We start from the raw sequence: 22,438 nt of genomic DNA on the forward strand, positions 1-22,438 counted from the left end.
AAAAAAGTAGTTTAATGGTAGAATCCCTTTAAAGGGTTTGGTTCAAAATTTAAAGTTGTCCCCTTTCCATAGTTTAGGGAATGAAAACGTGATTGTGGGGGCCCAACTGCTCGGACCTCCACTGGTCACAAGAATGGAGATCCTGTTGTCCGTGTGAATAAAGTGGAAGGCTGAGCATGTGCACTGTTGCTCGGTTCATACCCTATGGCACTGCTGCAGACAGTACTCATGTAGACAGTGAAAGGAGCAACAGCGGCATCCCAGACATAACTGAGCAGCATGAAACGGCAACACACCTCTCTTTGCAAAAACTATTTAACTCTGTATACTCTTGGCTTTTTAGTAGGAAACAGAGTGAGATGTGACTCCCTAAACACAAATAGCATAAGACCTGTAAATCAATTAGCAATGGGGATCCATAGGGACACTAGTAAACGCCTCCCTGTGCCAGGCTCATTGTAAAACTATTGGGAGAATTTATTAAATTCCATATGCCAGAAATATAAAAAAAAAAAATTGCAAAGTCTGTTTTTGCGACAAAATATGTAACTTTACTATTTTGTGTGTGTGTCTTTGTGGATGTGGGGTGACATCCTGAGACCAGAAAATTTACTATAATTTGACCAAGAATACACTAGGCATAGATTTGACTTTCTGCCAAATGAAGGACAATATGCTTAATTTAATAAGAGATAAGCGCCTCTTAATAAACTTTGTGCATCTCATTCCAGCAAAGAGAATACCACAACAGGCATAAAAAATAACAGTCTTGATAGATCTTCCTATGTTTTTTTTTCTGAAACACAACAGGATTTGCAGAGTTAAATAGGGTTCTTTGTGAAGCGGGAGCTTGTCACCGTTTCATGCTGCCCGTGTCTAGGGCAGCATGAAACGGATTACAGGTTCCTTTTAATGGAATACAGAGTGCCAATATTTAAACTAAAAAAAAACTATTTAAAAATGTGGTTATTGCTATAGCTGTATTTCATGTTTTCCTGTTCCAGGGGATAAGGATAGGAAATACATGGAAACATTACACTTCTATACTAGAGAAAGTCATTTTTTGCCATAAACAGCATTTATAGGAGTGTTTACGGAATTTTAAAACAGATCCAAATCATCTCACTTTTATTTGGAATTTTGTATTGGAGGGAAACCTAATCTGCTTAGATCATTTTTAAATTCTAACGTGAATTGGGCAATAATTTCATGGATATCACATATCTAGCTCAATTTTTCAGTCTCTTAACATCCAGGAATTAAGCTAAAACAATAGACTTTCTCTGTTACTTACAATAAATCACAGCAGGACCAGATGGCTCACTGTATGTATTCTCCATTGACGTGCTAAGTTATAAATATTCCGCAAGAAACTAGAGCAATCCACTGTACCCTGATTTGTTTTTTCCACTATCTGCTGTAGAAAAAAAAAAATGTAGATAGAGAAATAGATAGAGCCCAAGAGTCCCCCTATATATCGACAGTTTCCTATCTAATGCAGTTTTCAACTTTAACTTACAAGAATTAAATACTCTTTAAAATTATTTCCATGTCTTTACAAGGCACTGCATTGACTACTTCTCAGGGAACCATCTACATCTTCTTCATCCTCTGCCGCTACATCAGAATTGATCACACTCTAAATAACTGTTTACTAGTTTGCACTTGCTTTATTATTGAACTTATCTATTTCTGCATCCAGCCATACTGTTTGCAGCAAAGATATCTAAAGTAAATGCATGAAAATAGAAACCTGGCTCTCTCCAAAGCCTATGGGGCAGATTTAAGACTGGCATTTTGTACACCAGTCTTAGTTAAGGCTCCAACTGTTGCAAGGCATGCATGAATAATCAAGAAGGTCTGGCTATTTAATAAATCAGGCACATGCCCATGTACCAGAATGGAAGTCTACGCCAGTAAGGAACTTGGTATAAGGGAAAGCTAGTTGTGCAATTCCCTAACGCTGCTTCTGGAACAGTGGAAGAATGGGAAGGCAGACAGCCCTAAACTCGACCTAGCTCCTGTCCCTACCTAATTGCCACACTGTCCTAATAAAAGGAGCAACTGGGTGGCAATCCCTACTCTGAAATAAATGTTACACAGAACAAGACAGGTCAATACAACACAGAAGCGAAGTCAGCAAGCAAGGATCAAGGCCAGAGAGACAAAGCAGTACAAAATTGTAATCCAAAAGAGTAGTCACAAGGGAAGCCAAAGGTCAGAGGTCAGTAAGAACAGTACAATAAGAACAAGTCGAAAGCTAGTGAGGACAAAGTCACAGGACAAAGACAAAATAGCCAGCAATCCTGTGTGGGCTGATGACCTAAATATAAAAAGTACAGGACTTGCTCCAAACTTGATTGGTAACAGGCTGTCAATAACACAGACAAGGCTAAGATTAATTATTTGATGGACAGAGGGAAACAAGGTGCAGGAGATGGGTGTGGTGGAAATTCAATTACAGAGGATAGGTAATGGAGCAGTGTTCAGACAGAACAACAAAAAACTCTAAGCAAGGAATCAAACTGAACACTCCTCCTGCGCTGCAGTGTGCGAGCAGAGGATGGTGTAGAGACTCGAACAGGCAGAGATGTTACACTGGGTAGAATTTCTGTATAATTCGAGCCAGACAAATGCCATAAATTATATTGAATATGTTAGGTTGAGGCATCCCCACCCTGGCATGTCCCTCTCTTCATCACACATACGTGAAAGGTGGTGAATGAGGTGTAGAACAAGATGCACCAAAGTTGCGCAACATTATTCCCTATCCATACCAGAAAAATGGGTTGATAAATTCCTCCTATATCTTCATGCAATGAACAGAAATCATAAAAAGTTAAAAATGAGTTTTTATGCAGTTTATTACATCTTACTCTGGGCATAGATGGAGTTTTTTGTTATTGTAGAAAGAGAGGAAGCAATGTATGGTTTTGGAAAACCTCTTGGTAACTTGTTTTATACACCCAAAGGGACTTTCAGAGAACCATTGTGAACGTCCATTGCTCTCATCCATCTTAGAAAGAGAGCAAAGGACTTTAGCAGCGATGATGGACACCAACGAAACCATGGAGGCTTTCTTCCATCATGTTTGTTTACTGTTATAGAAAGCTTCTGTTGTGTTTTTGAACATGAGAGTCAATGCAGACAGACAGCAGATGGAGGCTACTCTGCCTGCATTCTGCCATTCATGCTTCTTTCATCTGTCATAGGACATTACGGTAGTGTGAGCCTACACTAACATTTGCTGAACAAGTTTATATTACTAGTAAGCCAGTATTAGAATTCATTGCACATGTAAAATTTATATTTATTTGCATTTGTACTTTTATAATGACATTGTGGCATAGTATTAATTCTGTGACATGGGGACAATCATATTTTATTGCGTGCCACTCACACTCACATCAGTTATGTATTTACAGTCATTGACATTTGTAAAAATAAAGAGACAATATATCTTACCTGTCATTTTGCTTTCCTCATGTCAAAGGCAGCACAGTATAGCCATAGATGTGCTGCTTTTTCATTTTATGGTTTACACATTTACCTAGTATTCCTAGTTCAGATAATACCCAAGTTAACCTTGGTTTGTTATGTTTCTTTGACAATTGCTAAATTTATAGAATTGCTTCACCATGTCATTTAAAAAAATCAGAATAGTGCCATGGAGTGACATTGGTGGTTGCTATAGATATGGTTGATAGGCAGTAAATCCCCAGAAGTCAGCTATTCCTAAGAATTTCAGTTTAGGATTAGAGATGAGCGAACACTGTTCGGATCAGCCGATCCGAACAGCACGCACCCATAGAAATGAATGGAAACACCTGTGACGCTGGCCGGCCGCCGGCAAAGTCAGCGTCACAGGTGCTTCCAATCATTTCTATGGGTGCGTGCTGTTCGGATCGGCTGATCCGAACAGTGTTCGCTCATCTCTATTTAGGATTGAATTGTACAGGTGATAGAAAGGAGACAAGCAAGCATGGCATTAAAGTTATCCAGGGAACCAAAACTACTGACGATGCCCCATTTAGAAGCTTGGGAGCCAGAAGTCTTCTAGTTTAGCTTTCCCGATGACACTCTAATTCTAAATCATATACTAAGGACGAGCAGGATGACTACAACAGGGTCAGCCACATGAGTCTGAGTGTCATTGGAGGAGCAAAACTGAAGACTTCTGGCCACCCGGCAGTGCTACTGAGGACTACTAATTGGTGCAATGGGGGAGCAGAATCTATATTAGTAAATTTCATGTTTTGTTGTGTTGCGTACATTGTCATCAGTTTTAGCTCCCCCAATAACCTCTAAGCAAATCCAGATGCCATCTTTTAATTTCTGGGTTTATACCATAGATTTTCTGGAACACAATTACAACATGACAATAGTTATAAGCTATACTATTGATAGAATACAATATAGCAATATTATTCATGTATTCCTTACCCAAGATGTGTTCTTTTTTTGCATTAGCTTCTAATTTAACATCTCATAGTATTTTACAGGATATGTATCATCACTTTAATATCTACTTCATGCTTGCTTTGACTTCCATTTTTAACTTGTAAATTCTATTATATTGGTGGTATAATCAATTTTCTGGCATAGCATATCGCAATGTTCTGCTGGAAATATGTTAGATCTTATGTCTATGCTCATTTCACTGTCAACCCTGACTCTATGAGAGGTGAAAGCAAAAACAACGGATCATCAGAAGATATCGTAAATCAAACCTTTATTCTACAACATATTTTCATTAAAAAAGAGAGAGATAAACGAGGTAATTTATCACCAACTATATGCAAAATATTGAAGTAGGAATGATATAACAATTGGCAGTCTTAAATAGCCCCAAGTATCCCTGAAGAGCTACTGTGTGCTGTGTAAAAGCCAAAATATTTCTGTAGTGTCAGAGGGCGACCCTTCAGCTGTTCAGGATCAGAGCATGGTATCCCAAGACCGACAAAATCCCTATCATATACATATTTATACCGTATATCTCCAAAAGAGGCAGTAATTATTCAAACAGAGGTATCCACACAGAGGACAGTAACACTTTACATTCACTTTGGCTCTGCTTATCTCTTTCAAGATAATCTTTAAAAAAAAAATCCTTTGTTTTTTTTACTCAGACTGCGGCAGTGCAAAATATTTCCATATCTTGTATTTCTGTGCACATAACATTATTATCAACAAAAGTTTAAGGCACAGGAGTGATTGGTGGTTAATCCTTGTCTCCTCTGCTCTTCTCCATAAGAGGGAGCTCTTTTGGCTTCTGCCACAAGTAACTTAGATAAGGTTTTGTCTGATATTGAATATTACATTGTTGTCTCTTCCCATTCAAGTTCAACATCACCTAAAAATAAGTAGGAAGTAATAATAATTAGTATACAATTAATGTCATTAAGCTAGATTATTTTATTAAATAAATGGCGAGTATTTGCCCCATCACCATAAGTGTACTACATTCAGTAAAAGTCATACCAACCTGTACATCGATAGTGACTAAATAATCCAATATACATATATAGTCAGATGATTAGTTTGTATTACATAACTGTTAATGATTTACATATCAGAAGTTTAGCTTGATAGAATCTAGGATCTGCGGACCCCAACAACTGAATGTCCACCAGTGCTTTGCCTATTCATCTGTCATCTTACACAATTGACCATTTCTAATAATATGCAAACAAATGATCCTTGTGCCACACTTGACTTTAACAGACCCAAAAGGGTTTTTCCAGTCTATGATATTTATTACCTATCCTTAGAATAGGTAATCAAATATTAGATAAGTGGGTGTCCAAGACCCAGAACCCTGCCTTCTGTGTCAAACCTGTACAGAGCCAGCAGCAGATGTACTGTTGGGTGCTGCAACTTAGCTCCCATTCAAGTCAATGGAGATAAGCTGCCATACCATGGCATGGTCACTACACAGTAAATAAAGGGATCTGCTTCCAAATCTGTACACTGCATACTTCCAGCACAAAAGGCTATTAAAGGGATCCTATCATAAAAACTCAATTTTTTCTCACTAACACTTCGGAATAGCTTTAAGAAAGGCCATTCTTCTCCTACCTTTAGATGTCTCCACACTGACATTCGGTATAAATCACGGTTTTCGTTGGTATGCAAATGAGTACTCTCACAGCACTGAGGGCCCCGCTTACAATACCGTGTAAGCAGCCATTTTCTTGTGGCCAGCGGGTATGCGCCGTTGGCTTTGCCCTAGGCCTGAGGCCTAGAAGTTTGAAGCCTGCACCGGAAGAAGATGCGTGAAGAAGACGTTCCTGAAGAAGATGGAGGCAGTGCTGGAGTGTTCTCTTGCAGCATTGGGGATGACCCAATGCTGAGCGCTGGGGCCCACCCTCAGTCCTGCGAAAGAACTCATTGGCATACCAACGAAAACTGGGATTTATACCGAACGGCGTCGCGGAGAAGACATCTAAAGGTAGGAGAATAATACCCTTTCTTAAGGCTATTCCGACGTGTTAGTGAGAAAAATTGAGTTTTAATGATAGGATCCCTTTAAGAACAGCTAATCAGTCCTAATCATCCTAGGGATGGGTCATCAATATCATAGGTTGGAACTTCCCTTTAAGTTTTATGAATTGTGAACAGTTTGGTACTAGAGACTTTCTTCAGTCATTGTACCTAAATCAGGACTGAATTTATATAATCTCTTTCCAATATTGGTAAACATGCAAACATAATGCAAATGTATCCACTTACCCTCCATGGCATCCAAAGAGTCCATTTTCTGAAGAGCAGAGTAATTTACAAAACAGATGGCCTGGTTGCTGCCTTTGGTTGCTAATAGGTCCACAACACACTGATGCAAAAATATATACTGTGCCTGTTTAGAGAAGGAAGGGCAGAAATAAACATAATCACAAATCATTTACGTACATTTACTGAAGAGCATTCCAGAAAGACAGATTTTGACTATATTAATAATAATAATAATTTCACATACAAGGTCATTCAAAAGTTACAGTCTGATCTATCAAAATTATGAAAAATGGGCCTTGTTATATATATAGCAGCAGATCAAAGCATCTGTTACACTGCCATGAATGTTTATTGGCTCTAGTGTATGAAATATTATTATGCTTTGCTTTGTGTATAAGAGTGTCTATACCTAAAGAAATGCATTTATTTCTTGTCTGCAAAGTTTAGTCTTCTTACTTTTACAAGCAAATAAAACAACTAACAGTTATTATTTCCTTTACTTACCAGGTTTTGCACCATACACATTCGTTCACTTCTTAGCTCTGCTACAAGACCGTAAATGTCCACAAAGTCATGGTGGTTAATGTGTTGGATTACATGATCCATTGCTACAAAAACTCCTGATCTTCCAACTCCTGCACTAAAATATATATTTATGGATATTGTTGATCACAGTAGTACAAAAATACCGGAATTAATTCAATAAGGAATCCAGAAAGTGTATCACATACATTTATACGTATATTCTACTGACAGAGAGGTAATGTGTTGCTGCATTATCAAAGTGGAAAAAAGGATTAGGCTTTTTTTTTTTTTTTTTTTAAATAAATCAATTAAAGGGAAACACCGAAAAAAAACTTAACACTTGAATTCTCCATTGTAGTCATGAGGGAAGATGAATCATGGGGCCATTGTTATTGTCATTTTTGCTGTAGTCTGTTTTTGGCAAAATGATGCATATGTTTGATAAATTCAGTATATCTGTGAGGGCGGGTTCACACCTGAGCCCGGTATTTGCTGAATGGGTTTCCGTCTTCTGCCCGAGAAACTGGACAGGAGACAGAAACCCGGCAGTCAGTGCCCGCCCATGAGCACCCGTGAGCATCTTCTGGTCTCCGCAGAAAAAACGTTTGTTTTTTTTTTTAACCGGACACAAAGTCCTGCATGTCCGACTTTGTGTCCGGAAAAAAAAAATGGTCACAGAAGGCAGAAGACTTCACGGGCAGACACTTTGCAAACCCATTCAAATGAATGGGTTTGAAAACTGACTGACAGTTTCCGTCTCCTGTCCAGTTTCTCGGGCAGAAGACGTAAACCTGCAAAGCGGAGACCAGGCGCTGGTGTGAATCCGCCTTAAGTCTAACACATCTGTCCTGAAATGTTACTCCATTTTCTATACCACCTCCTTACTGGAGTGCGATTGAGACAATTTTGGTGATTTTTTAAAAAGTCCCAGTTGATAAATCTGGAGTCCAGACAGCTAGACAGGCTAACCAAACCCACTTTCCCACCCAATTTTCAAAATTGCAGTGAGTAGTGTAAAAATGCAAAAAGTGTAAAGCTAAGGCCCCATGTAGAAAAACCGCAGTGACAACGCATCACGGTTCTTCCTGCAGTGCTTTTGCATAGAAGGTTCAGAGATTTCCTCTTTGGACTTTCTTCTTTAATTATACTGATAGGGAAACTGCCAGTGTTTCCTTAGGTATAATTGACATGCTGTGATTTCCAAAACCGCAACGTTTTTGGAAATCGCAGCATCTCCGTTGTACCTATTTTACCACAAAGTGGGGATGAGATTTGCTAGAATTGTACTGTGACTGTAAAATGTTGCAATATTTTCTGCGATGTTTCCACCAAGGACAAACCGCAGCGTTTACACCATGTGGGGCCCTGTCTTAAAAGAGTTTTTTACACCAGAATTCTGGAGTGCAGAATTTCATAAATTCCCTGCATTATATCTTACGCCACTGCTGTGTTTTATAGGTTATAAAACAAAGTATAATTTAGAATGCTCCTGGATTAATTGTTTGCAATAATCCAAGAATGCACTGGAATCGGAGAATGCACTGGTCATACTGTGTATTCTGCTGGTACCACCAAATACCCCTTCCTGGAATAAACTGGATTCACACACTGCCTATAACATGCATGCTACTGCTACTTCCATAGATAAGTATCTTTGGCCTTCAAGTGTCCTACTCACAAATGAATCATCTGAAGTTTCTGGAAGAGGTGACCTGGCTACCTTTTGTCAAGCCTGGGACATACAGATGCGGAAGCTATTGTCTGCAGACAGTGACTTCTACAATGAAAATGGCAGTCAGATACTAAATTATTTATTACCCTAAAGCAACCTCTAATGTGCATGTTAGAAGAGAACACTTATAGTATGGGATATGCTAAATGGTGGGTAGGATTTCATGTTTTCTGCAGTTTCTTTTTCATTTTTATGGATGCCAGCTGTTCCCCATATCCTGATATGTTAAATGAAGTAAGTTATTTTAATTAAGGCTGGACTTAGGGTAAAATCTGGGAGGGGGTCAAAATGACAGAATTTGGAGAGACTAAAAAAAATAAAAGAAATATGCTTTTAAAGAGGACCTTTCACACTAACTAACTGCAGTTCTTTGCATCCTTTAATAGATACCACTCCACCGATTACAGCACAGATGGAATTTTTTCTCTTGCCCCCACCATTCCTGAGCAATGGAGGTTGTTAGTTGCAGCACCTAATATGCTAAATAGACTATTATATATTGTCAGGTGGGTTGTCTCATATTGTATACTGTAGTCAGACAGTAGAGAACTAAATCATTACTATTGAATGATGAAACTAACAAAAATGATCATTACAGTGGTCGCTGCCATGTGTTGAGCTGGAAATACAGAGGAGTCCTTCCTGTAACTTACTAGCACCACTTGACATCAGCTTACAGCCCAGGGGTGAACCTGCCCCTTTCGCCGCCAGAGGCGAAGTGCAGAAAGCCGCCCCCCCCCCCCGCCGGGGGAGGGGGCGGAGTAGCGCCGTTCGCCGGCAGAGAGCAGGCCCGGAGACTGCCTGAGCGTGCGGGGAGGCTGCTGGAGCAGCGCTGCTTCAGTGGCCTCCCCAAACCACCACTCCGTGCTAAGCCAGTCCAGGACAGCTTGTCCTGGACTGGCTTAGGTTAGCAAAAATGCCGCCCTCCCTGAGGCCCTGGCATAGCGCTGCCTGAAGCGCTCGCTTCAGGTCGCTTCATGGGAGGTGCGGTGCTGTTACAGCCTCTCCACCAATAGACAGTGGCAGGTTGACAAGATTGATGTCATATACATGATATAGGTGCTGTAAAAAGTCTCTGTGCATTACAGCTTTTCTTACGTTGCCAAAAACGCTCTGCATGACTTATGGTGACAAAACAGTCTGTATTTAGACTGGCTTATATGTGACATTCCAACGCGGTTGAACTCCACCTTGAAAGCCACTGTATACCCAGCTTACTGAAGCATTTATGTGAACCGCTGCAACTGCCAGAAAATGATATTAATGACTATGTTAATGATCTTCGACCGTGCACCGGAAGTGTCTGTGATCACTGTCTGCTGTATGTGTATGCACAGCAGAGGCTGCTGTGCTGATGACTCGTCTGTGCTGTGCATACAGATGAAGCAGACAGTGATCGCAGACACTTCCGATGCACGGTCGAAGATCATTAGCATATGAATATAAACTGATTTATTCAAAATCTACTGAGGCAATTTACATACAAAAGGTATGTGTGGATTAGCCTTTCTAAAGACTATGCAAGCATGTGCTTAGCTAAAAATGACTTTTCCCAATGATAGAGCTCCTTCAATGGAGTTGACATAAGGTTCAGAGGGACAATTATCTAAACAGGAGTGGTTATTTCACAGCTGTTTAGATGGTGAAGATTCTGGTTGGGAATCAGAGTTTTAGATGTTGAAGGGAAGCGCTAATAAGGTCCTGAGCTCCCCAGGAAATGGCTCACTAGCACTTGTCTAGCTGTAATCTGTATCTTCCTTGGGCAAGCATTGTTTTGTATAAAAATATGTGTCCAATTTAATCCATTCAGGTCATAAATTAAAGGGGATTATTATTGATCATTTATGGTGGGAGTCAGCAATACTCTATCATGTTCTGTACAGCTGGATACTAATGCTCTACATTTATTGTCATTTTTGTAACGTAAATATACTCTAAAAAAAAAGTCAATTACATCCAAAAGGCAAAAGTCAATGATTATATATTAGTTACCAGCCCATGTGTTCATTACATTACACTACTGACCTAATGTACAATAAAAGGTGACCTCTGCACAGTTTTACCATACCAATAATAACTCAGTTCTAGTATAGCACCACAGACATTATTTTTTTAAGAAATAAAATCCACCCACCAAACTTTAGCATTTATGATTGGTACCTGCAGTGTACAATTGTTGGTGTATTTTCATGTGGCCTGCTTGCTCGAACCATTTTTACAAAATGTATCAAGGCTGTAGTGTTTTCTGGGACTCCGTGTTCTGGCCAAGAAGTAAAATTACATTGACGTACCATCATGTAATCGCCATGCTGTAGTACAAAAAAGTATTGATATTGTTATAATATTTTCTTGTACAATAGGTTTATTACTTTATGTGATGACAACAATGGTTAGTAATATAAAATTAAATGGTTATTCCTAGCTTGCAATAGATGGTGCTGGAATTTGAACACAGCGCTCTAAGCATGTGTCCAGTGGCGGATCTACCGCCATAGCAGCCATAGCTACTGCCACCGGACGTGTGATCTTAGTGGACCTGGTTGGTACCCTACTGCTAATCTTTTTAATTAGCCGTTATCTACTGGATTACTCTAGCCACTATTTACTTAACAATCCTGATCCTGCCAACGTCTGCCTCTGCTTCAGCCCTCAGGGGGCCCCATAACGCACTCATGGAACCTCAAGGCAGAAGGGAGAAGCAGAGTTGGCTGTGGGTGGGATTGTGGATCGGTAAACAGGGTTGCAGCACTGAGAGTACTTGGTGGGTAGGTTTTTTAGGACCAAGCAGATCTGAAATGGAACTAGTATTAATATACTGTGGGGTCTCTTCAGACCCCAAAGTATAATGAGCAGAGGCCCAGGGAAGATGGGTAAACTCAACATAACTTGTTATTCCACCATCATGGTTAAAATAGAAACCAGCTAATAGGATGGTGAGAGCATGAGAAGTTGGACTCCACCATTCAGCAACTTAGAGGATCTTTCATGTCATCTAAGGTAGGGAATTTCAAATGTACCAAACTGATAGTGCTAGCAAAACTGACGGCGCACTGAATTGAGCATACTTTTAACTTTGCCTGTATTTTTCCCCATTGCAGAGATATCGGTTTCAATACTGTCAGCTACTGATATCACTGCTTTGTCGGGGTTCTGGTCTCACAGCTCAGCATTACCTGAGGGAGGTGAGGAACACATCCAACAATACACTTCTTATAGACCTGTATTGTGAAGGGAGACATTCCTCTCTGCTCAGCGATCAGTGCATTTTCAGCTTGTGCCCTTACAAAACCTATAAAAGGAATTAATTTAATTACCCTTTCAACTTTTAAGTCTCGAATGGTCCAGTCAATTTGGACATCTTCAACCACTTTGGTGATCACAATATCTCCAAAAACTGTAACTGGCTTGTTGTCTTCTGGCCAATATTGATGACATCTAATCTGTAAAATACATGTATTTGTTAATATGACATTTTAAAAAAACATGATCTACTCATGAAAACTCCTATTAACTTACCCTGCCTTTCTCGAAGCACTGCGTAAGCATTACTATGGTCTTTGCTCTTGTTTCCCATACCATTCTCCAGAAGTCACCAACAGTTCCAGCCAATGGTCCTTGTGTAGCAATGAACTCATTAGGACAAATATAACCCTAAAATGACGAAAGCATTTACTGGGAGAACATTGGTTGCTATGTACTGTAACAGTAGACTAGTTAGACTCTTAGTAAGATTTATTTCCATTGTGTGCATGGGACATATCATCATCACCTCTCTGCTCTTTGATGAAATGCCTGTGCTTGTTAAACTAGTTGTTTTGTCAAGGTCAAGGTAGTATTGCATTCTTATGCTACTGGAGTATACCATTATATGTTGCTGTAAATCCATAAAAATACTGTACATAACCTACATTTCCATATGCAAAGGCAAAATGGAAAGCTAGATTGCCATACAACATTATCTTAAATTATTTTTAGTTGATGATATTTCCAAACAACTCTCAATGAGCCAGTCTACCAGCCATTATTTTTGCAAAGGCATAAATGGAGATACCAAGTGTAAGGACAGTTACAGAGAGGACAAGGAAAATTGTGGAAGTACAGTAAATGGGCAATAGCAAGTACCCTGGTGCTTACAAAGGAGGAGTAATGTTTTAAGAATCTATAAAGGGTTAGAATTTGATGGTTTGCATAACATTTAGAAAGGGTGAAGTCTCAATGCTGCTCATGCCATGAGGCAACGCCTTTTTGCACAAACTGAGTGGCGACATTTTTTGAATTTATTCCAACAGGTAGCGGACAATATTTTTTTTATCTCCGATTCCCACTCCTGTCCAATCCAGCCTCTGACAACTCATAGAATCACTAGAACTTCTTGTGTTTTGAGAGGGATCAGGAGGTAGAGACTAGTTGAGGACACTGGATCACAATTGGTGAGGTAAAGAATACTTTATTAAAATATTTTAAACCTATTTGGAACCATATATAATTTTTTCCCCACTGGAAACCTCTGCATGTGCATTAATCATGTATATCCATTATTATGCAACCCAAATTCCATTTATAAACTACTGAGAAGTTCAGAGACCAATTGCTAGAGTTTTGGGAGAGGAATGCTCTCCTTCTCTTGTGTGATGGAGGATTCTTGCTGCTCAACTCTCCTTGGTCTTCTTTAGTGGATTTTACATTTCATAATGCACTAAACCAAATTATATAAATGTATAACTGAATTAGATTTGATACATCTAGAACATGAGATTAGCTCACATATTTCAAGCTAGAAAGTGCCCTGAGTCACAGCATGAAAAATATAGATATGTGTTGTATTTAAAAAGTGGGTTTAGTATTCAATTGTAATTGTATACTGTGACTGAGAGAATTTTATCCCTTACTCCAACCTCAGTTCCTTCAGTGCTGCTACTTTTGCATCTGTTTTACTTTGCTTATTGCAAACATTTGTATTGTACTGCTATTCTCCTTTCTCCTGTTCCTTTAACCTGAACAAATACTTACTAGGCTATATTTACAGCATTTCCTTGATTGTATTCAATGGCTGTGACTGGAAGCTTGGACTTCAACCCTACTTGTTGTACTATATATTGCTTGATGTCAATTTGATCACTGCTGCATTGTCTTAAATGTTAAGTCTCTACCTTTAAGCTGAGGCCCCACTTTGGGGAAACACAGATTTTTTGTTGTGGATTTAGCTGCACTGTTTTGAGCTGAAGCCAAGAGTGGATTGAGCAAAAGGGAGAGGCGTAAGTACTTCCTATATATTTCCTATTTCTTGTGTAGTCACTCTTCACTCAAAAAAATGCAGCAAAATCTGCAACAATAATAAAACCTGTGTTTCCATACTATGGGACCTCAGCCTTACCCTGTCATTCAATCAATACCATTTTAACTAAAAGGTGGATGAGGCCCCCCCACACACACCATACTCTAAATGTATCTTCATCTTTTAATCTTATAACCAAGGGCACTTTAATGTGTAAAATCTGCTTTTCTAACCAGCAAGCCTAACCAAAGTAACTGACCACAGGGTATTTTTATACTTACAGACACATAGCTTGCATTGATGTAATCTGAGCCTGGCACACCAGCATCCGCTATAAGTTTTACTCGGTTATTGTTATCTGTAGAGAAAATGTGGAAGAAGGATTAGTTTTGCACATACTTACAATAAGCGTACAGTACAGTAGACACTTTATTATACTGGACATTATAGTGTTGTCACAAATAGTGTTAATCAAAAAGATTGATGAAAGTAATAGTACATGACATAGTAACTCATGAAAATGAATAGGAAGAACTGAGTACCTCTATATTACACACTGCAAGTACTATACGTTATTATGGTTTTATTTACATGGATATAGGACTTCTCACTTTAACACTTTCTATACTGTAAATGTAAGGCTAGGAAATAGTCTTGGGACGGCTGTCAAGTAAAGAATGTTAAAGAGGTTGGTTACTTGTGTCACATTACAAAGTTAAGACACTATTAAGTCTACAATTTCTTGCACCTGCATATAAAAGCTTGTGGGTACAGAGTTACTCAGACAATCAGCCTTGGAACATTACAAGGGTCATTTCAAGATCACACAACAGTTTCAATGTGAAAATTGCATCTACTAATTCAAAACACAACACAATATTTTATATTTTACTGTCATTAAAAACCTCATTTATTTGGTAAAAAAAGTTGTATTTTTTCATAAACACCACTGTTGTTTGTAGGCTGTGCTTGGTATTCAAAGCCAGTATTCATATTCAGGGGACTAGAGGAAGAGCAGCCTCATTTATGACAAGATGCACGCTTCTTCATATATGAAGCAACTCCTCTGCTAGGCACATGCTTGTGGTGACAGTTCAGAGATCACTTGTGCCAGTGCACTGACATAAATTATATTAAATGTAGCACAATTCAGATGCCACCTTTGCTTTCTTTAAAGTGGCTTGGCAGACACTAAAATGTCACAGCCGGTGTTTAAAACTTGCAAACCCAGAAATCTGGCTAAACTACTATAATAAATTGCGAATGGCTAAGCTACACAAGACAAAACTCACGGCTATGTCTATTTCATAATCTCCTATAGGCAAGTTCATTGTTTAAAGGGGTATTCCCATGAACATAACTATTTTTAAATGTGTAGATAATTAAAAGTTAAACATTTTTGCAAATACAGTATAAGTAATTAAATATTTTTCAGAGTTTTAACGATTTTCTCTAAATATTTTGTGGTTACAGCTTTGATGTCTTGATCGGTTGCCAATGGATATGACCATGAATGCAGGAACTTTCTAAGGTAAGAAAATCCACCATGATCTCTTCTGATACACGTAGTGTACCTGTCTGAAAAGCAAGCTACAATAGGAAAATCATAGCTGGGTTACTGACAAGTCCTAGACCATAGAAAATTTCTGCATTTGTGGTCATATCTATTGGCAACCGATCAAGACACCACTAAGATAATTATAGAAAATCTTTAAAACTCTGCAGAATTTTTAACTACTTATGTTTGCAAAAATGCTTAACTTTTAATTATCTACAAATATAGGTCTGGTTGTGTTCATGGGAATATTCCTTTAAGCAACTTGTGCAGGGCTGTTTTAATAGATTATAGATTAGGGGGTCCTGTTCAATCCTTTCATAAGTGCCCCCCCCCCCCACATACATATAATTTCAATTCCCCTTAACTAGTCTCCATATAAGTCCCAATTTCCCTTCAGTCAAAAGAATACTCACCTAACCCCATCCCTATGGACTTGCCTGCAGGCTCTGGCTATAATGATATCTACAGCTCAGCACACATCATGCCTCCCTGCGCCTACCTCTTCATCTGAAGGCTGTATAATGGAGCATCAACATTGTATTCAATGCTAACTGTGTCCTAAGATAGAGTTGAAATCGCTACCTGCTGTGTGGAAATGCACAACAAAAAGTAGGACTATCCCACTCGATCCAGGCCAATTGAGGAGGCCCCCAATACCATACCATATACCATATCATACCTTCATTACGTGTCAACATCCTGCGGATGCCAAGAAAATTACATTTTCTTTATTATTTAAATATTAATAGTCCCACGTGATGTCGTCGCCTGCTTGGTTAACACTGGCTAGAGGTAGAACAAAACTTACAGGGGTGTGTTCTCAAAAGAGAAGGCTGTGATCGGAGATCTCTGGGAACACCCCCTGTGCTCCGAGCACCTAATTTGAATAATAAAAAAAACCATCCATGGGACTGTGACAAATAATGAAGGTATATAATGAAGGTATATAATGAAGGAAGCATGCTACAGCACTTACAACACTATGGTGATTGCTTGAAGGGTTAAGGAAGGTGATAGACTCCCTTTAAATGATAACTGAAATGCAGTTCAATTACTGTCTGGGTCGCACTGGGCACTGGTTTAACTGGATAGTCCCATAGACTCCAATGCTCCAAGTAACAGCTATGTGCCACAATATCACTTGTCTTTAGCTGGATCCCAGGTAAGTCATAACATACATATAACTTATGATAAGAAATTTACAATATACATATTTATTTTTAAATGTAGATTGTGAGCTCCATATAAAGATCACAATGTACATTTTGTCCCCCCTATCAGTATGTCTTTGGAGTATGGGAGGAAATCCACACAAACACAAGGAGAACATACAAACTCCTTACAGATGTTGTTCCTGGCAGGATTTGAACCCAGGACCCCTGCACTTCAAGGCTGCAGTGCTAACCACTGAGCCACTGTGCTGTCCCCAATATATATTTCTTATTGAAGATAAAATGAAATAACATGAGTTGTCTGATAAGTAAAAAAAATCTCAGAATGGACTATAAGAAAAAAAAAACAGAAGTAATAATACATACATGGCTTTATGTTTGTAAAGCGATTTTTGGATCTGTTCCATGGTAGATCAGCATCTGATACTGCAAGATCTTCAAGAAACTTTGGGAGCTCCTACAAGAAAAATGTAACAATAAAAAAACATACTTAATACATAGTAAAGTATTGTTTCATTACATGCTAAAATATGTACATAAAATATAAAAGTCATTTTGTTACCGTATATAAATCTATTTACAATTTAGACAGTTTTGCTGGCTGCTCAGGGCTCAAGGCCCAATTGGGTACCCATTTCTGCCCAAACCACCCACCAACTTTGGTTTAGCTCTATACAATTGGCAAGGAGTATGCAAACATGTGTGACATCTTCTGACACAGATTAGGTTTAATGTTAAAATAAGAACAGAAAGACCTTTATGTCGGCTTTCAGTTTTTGCTTTTGTTTTTTTTTTATGGAAAGAAGGCAGTATACTGCAGAAGAGATCCTCCCTTTCTATCTACTGTATGAAACATTTTTTGGTCTGGTTCTGTATCCACATAGTATCAGATCACTTTCAAAATTTTAGACTTGTAGGGGGCCCACAATCTTCATATATGATAAGGTGTCCTAAAGAAAAGCCATCAATATGAAGTTTTGGTCATCCCCTTTAAATCCGACCTCCTCACTTCCATATTTAATGCCAATTGGAACACAATCGTTCTGTTGCACTGAAAGCTGATCCAACATATGGAATTCTCTGCTTTGCTGGTAACTTTTGCATGTATCATATTTTTGTGTTTTGTTAACAACTGACAGTAGCCGCCATCTACTTTATTGTGGTAAAATCTTATTTATTATTATTATTATTGTTTATTTATATAGAACCATTAATTCCAGGGTGCTTTACATTTGGGGGTTACATACAGTACACAGAATATACAGGTAGATATAATACTAACAATGACTGACTGGCACAGTGGGATAGAGGGCCCTGCCCGTGAGGGCTTACAATCTATGAGGGAAGGGGGTAGAGACAGAAGGAGAGGGGGAGACTGTACAGATGGGGGTGCGGTGACAGTAGTGTTATTGGAGGTTGTAGGCCTTCCTGAATAGGTGAGTCTTCAGGGCCTTCTTGAAGCCTGTGATTGTGGGGATCAGTCTTATGTGTCTTGGTAAGGAGTTCCAGAGTATGGGGGATGCACGGGAGAAATCTTGGAGGCGGTTGTGTGAGGAGCGGATGTGGGCAGAGCGGAGTAGGAGGTCATTGGAGGATCTGAGGTTACGTGTGCGCAGCTAGCGGGAGATTAGTTCAGAGATATATGGAGGGGACAGGTCGTGGATCGCTTTGTTAGCATTAGTAGCTTGAATTCAATTCGCTAGGCTATGGGTAGCCAGTGGAGGGACTGGCAGAGGGGGGCAGCTGATGAAGATCGGGGGGTGAGGTGAATTAAACGAGCAGCACAGTTTAAGGTGGACTGGAGGGGGGCGAGGGTGTTAGCTGGGAGTCCATGGAGAAGGGTGTTGCAGTAGTCTAAGCAGGAGATTATGAGGGCCTGGATGAGCATCTTAGTAGTTTCAGGGGTGAGGAAGGAGCGGATTCGGTGGATGTTTTTGAGTTGGAGGTGGCAGGAAGTGTTGAGGGTTTGAATATGTGACTTGAAAGATAGGCCGGAGTCCAGGGTTACCCCAAGGCATCGGGCCTGTGAGACAGGGGTAATTATGGTTTTGTTAACTTTGATAGATGGGTCAGGTGGAGGGACCATACGGGGTGGGGTGAAGATGATGAACTCTGTTTTCTCCATGTTGATTTTGAGAGAGCGGGAGGAGAGGAAGGAGGCTACGGCTGCTAAACAATCTGGAACTCTGGTCAGCAGGGAGGTAATATCTGGTCCAGAGATGTATAGTTGGGTGTCATCGGCATAGCAGTGGTATTGAAAACCATGAGAGTGAGCAAAAATTGTGCAGTTTTAAATTCTTTTCATTGGATGTAACTTCACTTTTTTAACTGTTTACAATAATTTCACCTTATTGACTTCCACTTAAATCATGTGGCATTGAAAATAATATATAAAAACCATGGTCAGTGTCCACTTTTTTAATTAAAAAAATTCCTCGAACTGTATCTTACAATGAAGACATATATTACATGTAGTTAATGTGATGGGAAAGTGGTGTATGAGTCTAAAATCTAGCAGGCTTTTAAAGGGTTATTCTGGTCTTATAATGTGATGATATATTGCTAGGGTATGCCATCAATGTATGATTTGTAGAAGAAAGATCCCTGGGGCCGCTATTCATCCTGACAATGAAAATGTTGCAACATTATTTTAATGCTGGGTCCCATTTTAAAGAAGACTTTTCACCATCTGGGGTACATGCGGTTTAATACACTGCTAGAAAGCCGACAGTGCGCTGAATTCAACATATTGGTTTTCCCTTTCTGTGCCCCCGGTGAAGAGCTATCAGTGCCGATACCGTAGCTGTTCACTGTCAGAAGGGTGTTTCTGACAGAAAGGGAAAGTCAATAGTGCGCTGAATTCAGCACACTGCCTGCTTTCTAGCGGTGTATAAAATCACATGTGCCCCAAATGGTAAAAGGTCCTCTTTAAGAGAATCAGTTCTCCTGCTCAGAACCACGGCACAAATAACTGGGGCTGTGCTGTAGTTTCCTACAAATTGGGTGGCTAGGACTTCATTGTGCATGAAAAAAGCAGTGATGTGAACTTTTCATAATCAGGATTAGTGGGGACCCAGAGGTGACACCAATCATACACCTATACCATATACTAGTGATATACCAACACTAAAAGCTGGGAATAACCCAGTTCACAATGTATGGGAAGGTGACAGAAACTCTAATAAATCCATAGTATCATGATGTATAATGTTTATTAACACCACATGAGTATGTGAGGCAACTGTTTTGCAAATTCTCAAGATTTCTCATATTCCAATTTGTTCCCATCCATAGATTGATTGATTTATTCTTTCTTTGCCCAGCATGGGCAGTTTACTCTGTAGGGCAATATGGCATGTAAAACCCAAATCAGTGTAGCATTACTGTCTAAACAATTACCCGGGTAATTGGGTATTGATTATCAAGGCCGCAGTTTTTCTTGGTCTCACATGCTTAAAATGGACATGAAATGTGACACATGACAATTACTGGAGAGCTTGTGATGTTGTGACAACTGTTAGGAACATACCGAAAATTCTTCTTGAAATTTTAGGTTGTTATTGGCACACAACTCCTCAATGTGCTGCAGAAAGGCTTTCTTACTCACAGGCCTACGGAGAAAGTACAAGATTAAATTACACATACAGTATCCCTCTGCAAAGATCTATTCAAATGACCAAGCCCTGATTCACTCTATCATATATAGGTTTTTTTGGAAAACACTATCATGTTATTCTGACTACTTCCCGTGTTTTGAGCAGAGATTTCGTTCTCACAATGACAAAGTTTTTCACTCAGTTCAAACTAAAACACTCACATGCAAGTTTCACCCTAGAGAGACAAAGCATTTCTCCAGTTACCATGCCATTAGTCATGCTTTTATGATTTATATGCAGGTTGTCCTTGTAAATGCATGAAAAAGCACCGTACATTAACTTTCATCACACTATTAAATCTGCCGGCTCAGAAAAAAAAAAAAAAAAAAAAAACACATCACAATTTCGGTCAACTTACTTGAGTGATTTCCTATAACTAAGTAACCTGCAACAGAGATTAGATTAAAATATGTGCCAACAGATTTGCAGTACACTTGGTTGACTTAAAAATTTTTTTTTTCCACAGCATGATTACATACATGAAAACACACAAAACTGCATGCCACACTTATTCTATGTTTGATAATAAAAATACCATTAAATATATTTAAATTCTATGTATTAAATATAATAGCAAAATTAATTACAAACATTAGTAGTGGATTTCTCTTCCATAACACCATAAACAGCAGCAACAGCTGAATACTCTACTCAGTGTTATCCTATTGTAATTTGGACAATTAAAGCGGACCTGTGACCTCCCCTGACCTGTCTGTTTTACTAAATACTTGTATTCTACCTAATATCAAAATTCTTCAGAATATTTCTTAGAATTCTGTTCTGTGCTTTTTCTCTGTTATTTCACCTAGAAATTTATAAATAAGTTGGTGTATTACCATTCCCGTTGTTAATGGGAGTCTGCCGCCAGAACCCAGGTAGATAGGTTAGGGTCACTGGAACCAAATGGTGTTTTCCCTTTGTAAATTGCCACCTCTGTTGCCAAGATATCTCTATTTTTGTTAATATGCAAATGAGCCCTTTGAAATAATGAGGGCGTTGCATTTGCTCCAAGAGGAAAACGCCGTTTGATGCAGGTGACCCTAACCTATCTAGTTGCGGGGCTGGTTTGATAAGCTGGGTAATTGACTCTGGTGCCAGTAATTAAACAATGTCAGAGTGTATATATATATATATATATATATATATATATATATATATATAGACACACTCACAACGGTTAACACCCAGTTATTAATTTGTTCTTAAAGAGGACCTTTCATCACTTGGAGCACATGTGGTTTCATATACTGCTAGAAAGCCAACAGTGCGCTGAATTCAGCGCACTGTTGGCTTTCACGATCTGTGCCCCAGGTGAAGAGCTATCGGTGCTGGTACCGTAGCTCTTCACCGTCAGAACGGCATTCCTGACAGTCAGTCAGTGACGCCCTTCCTCACAGTAGCGTCTATTGCGCTGTACTGTGAGAGCGGTGAGGAACGATCCCCTAGTACATGTCTATGGACGAGCACTATCAGGAGGGGAGGGAGGCGCTACTGTGAGGAAGGGCATTCCTGACTGACTGTTAGGAACGCCCTTCTGACGGTGAAGAGCTACGGTACCGGCATCGATAGCTCTTCACCTGGGGCACAGATCGTGAAAGCCAACAGTGCACTGAATTCAGCGTACTGTTGGCTTTCTAACAGTATATAAAACCGCATGTTCCCCAAGTGATGACAGGTCCTCTTTAAATTTCTAGCAAAAATAATAGGGAAACAGTACAATATAGAATTATAAATTATACAAAAAATTGCTTTAAAATTTGTTAATTGATATGGAATACAATTATTACT

The 22,438-nt window shown here is 39.2% G+C and overlaps 1 protein-coding gene across 1 annotated transcript in view; it reads right to left on the bottom strand.

Moving 5' to 3' along the window:
- Window positions 1-5,072: 5,072 nt before the first annotated feature.
- Window positions 5,073-22,438, bottom strand: part of PTPRQ (protein tyrosine phosphatase receptor type Q) — a 228,069-nt gene continuing 210,703 nt past the window's right edge. Inside the window, exons 55-64 of the mRNA XM_075274511.1 lie at window positions 21,009-21,035; window positions 20,524-20,605; window positions 17,361-17,451; window positions 14,546-14,622; window positions 12,506-12,640; window positions 12,304-12,429; window positions 11,150-11,298; window positions 7,237-7,372; window positions 6,733-6,856; window positions 5,073-5,353 (exon numbers count right to left, since the gene is read on the bottom strand). Of these exons, the coding sequence (XP_075130612.1) occupies window positions 5,316-5,353; window positions 6,733-6,856; window positions 7,237-7,372; window positions 11,150-11,298; window positions 12,304-12,429; window positions 12,506-12,640; window positions 14,546-14,622; window positions 17,361-17,451; window positions 20,524-20,605; window positions 21,009-21,035 (985 nt within the window). The 3' untranslated portion in view covers window positions 5,073-5,315. The remainder of the gene's footprint in view (window positions 5,354-6,732; window positions 6,857-7,236; window positions 7,373-11,149; window positions 11,299-12,303; window positions 12,430-12,505; window positions 12,641-14,545; window positions 14,623-17,360; window positions 17,452-20,523; window positions 20,606-21,008; window positions 21,036-22,438) is intronic.

The sequence above is a fragment of the Leptodactylus fuscus genome, chromosome 5 (genome assembly GCF_031893055.1).
Source record: "Leptodactylus fuscus isolate aLepFus1 chromosome 5, aLepFus1.hap2, whole genome shotgun sequence".
Taxonomy (NCBI): Eukaryota; Metazoa; Chordata; class Amphibia; order Anura; family Leptodactylidae; genus Leptodactylus; species Leptodactylus fuscus.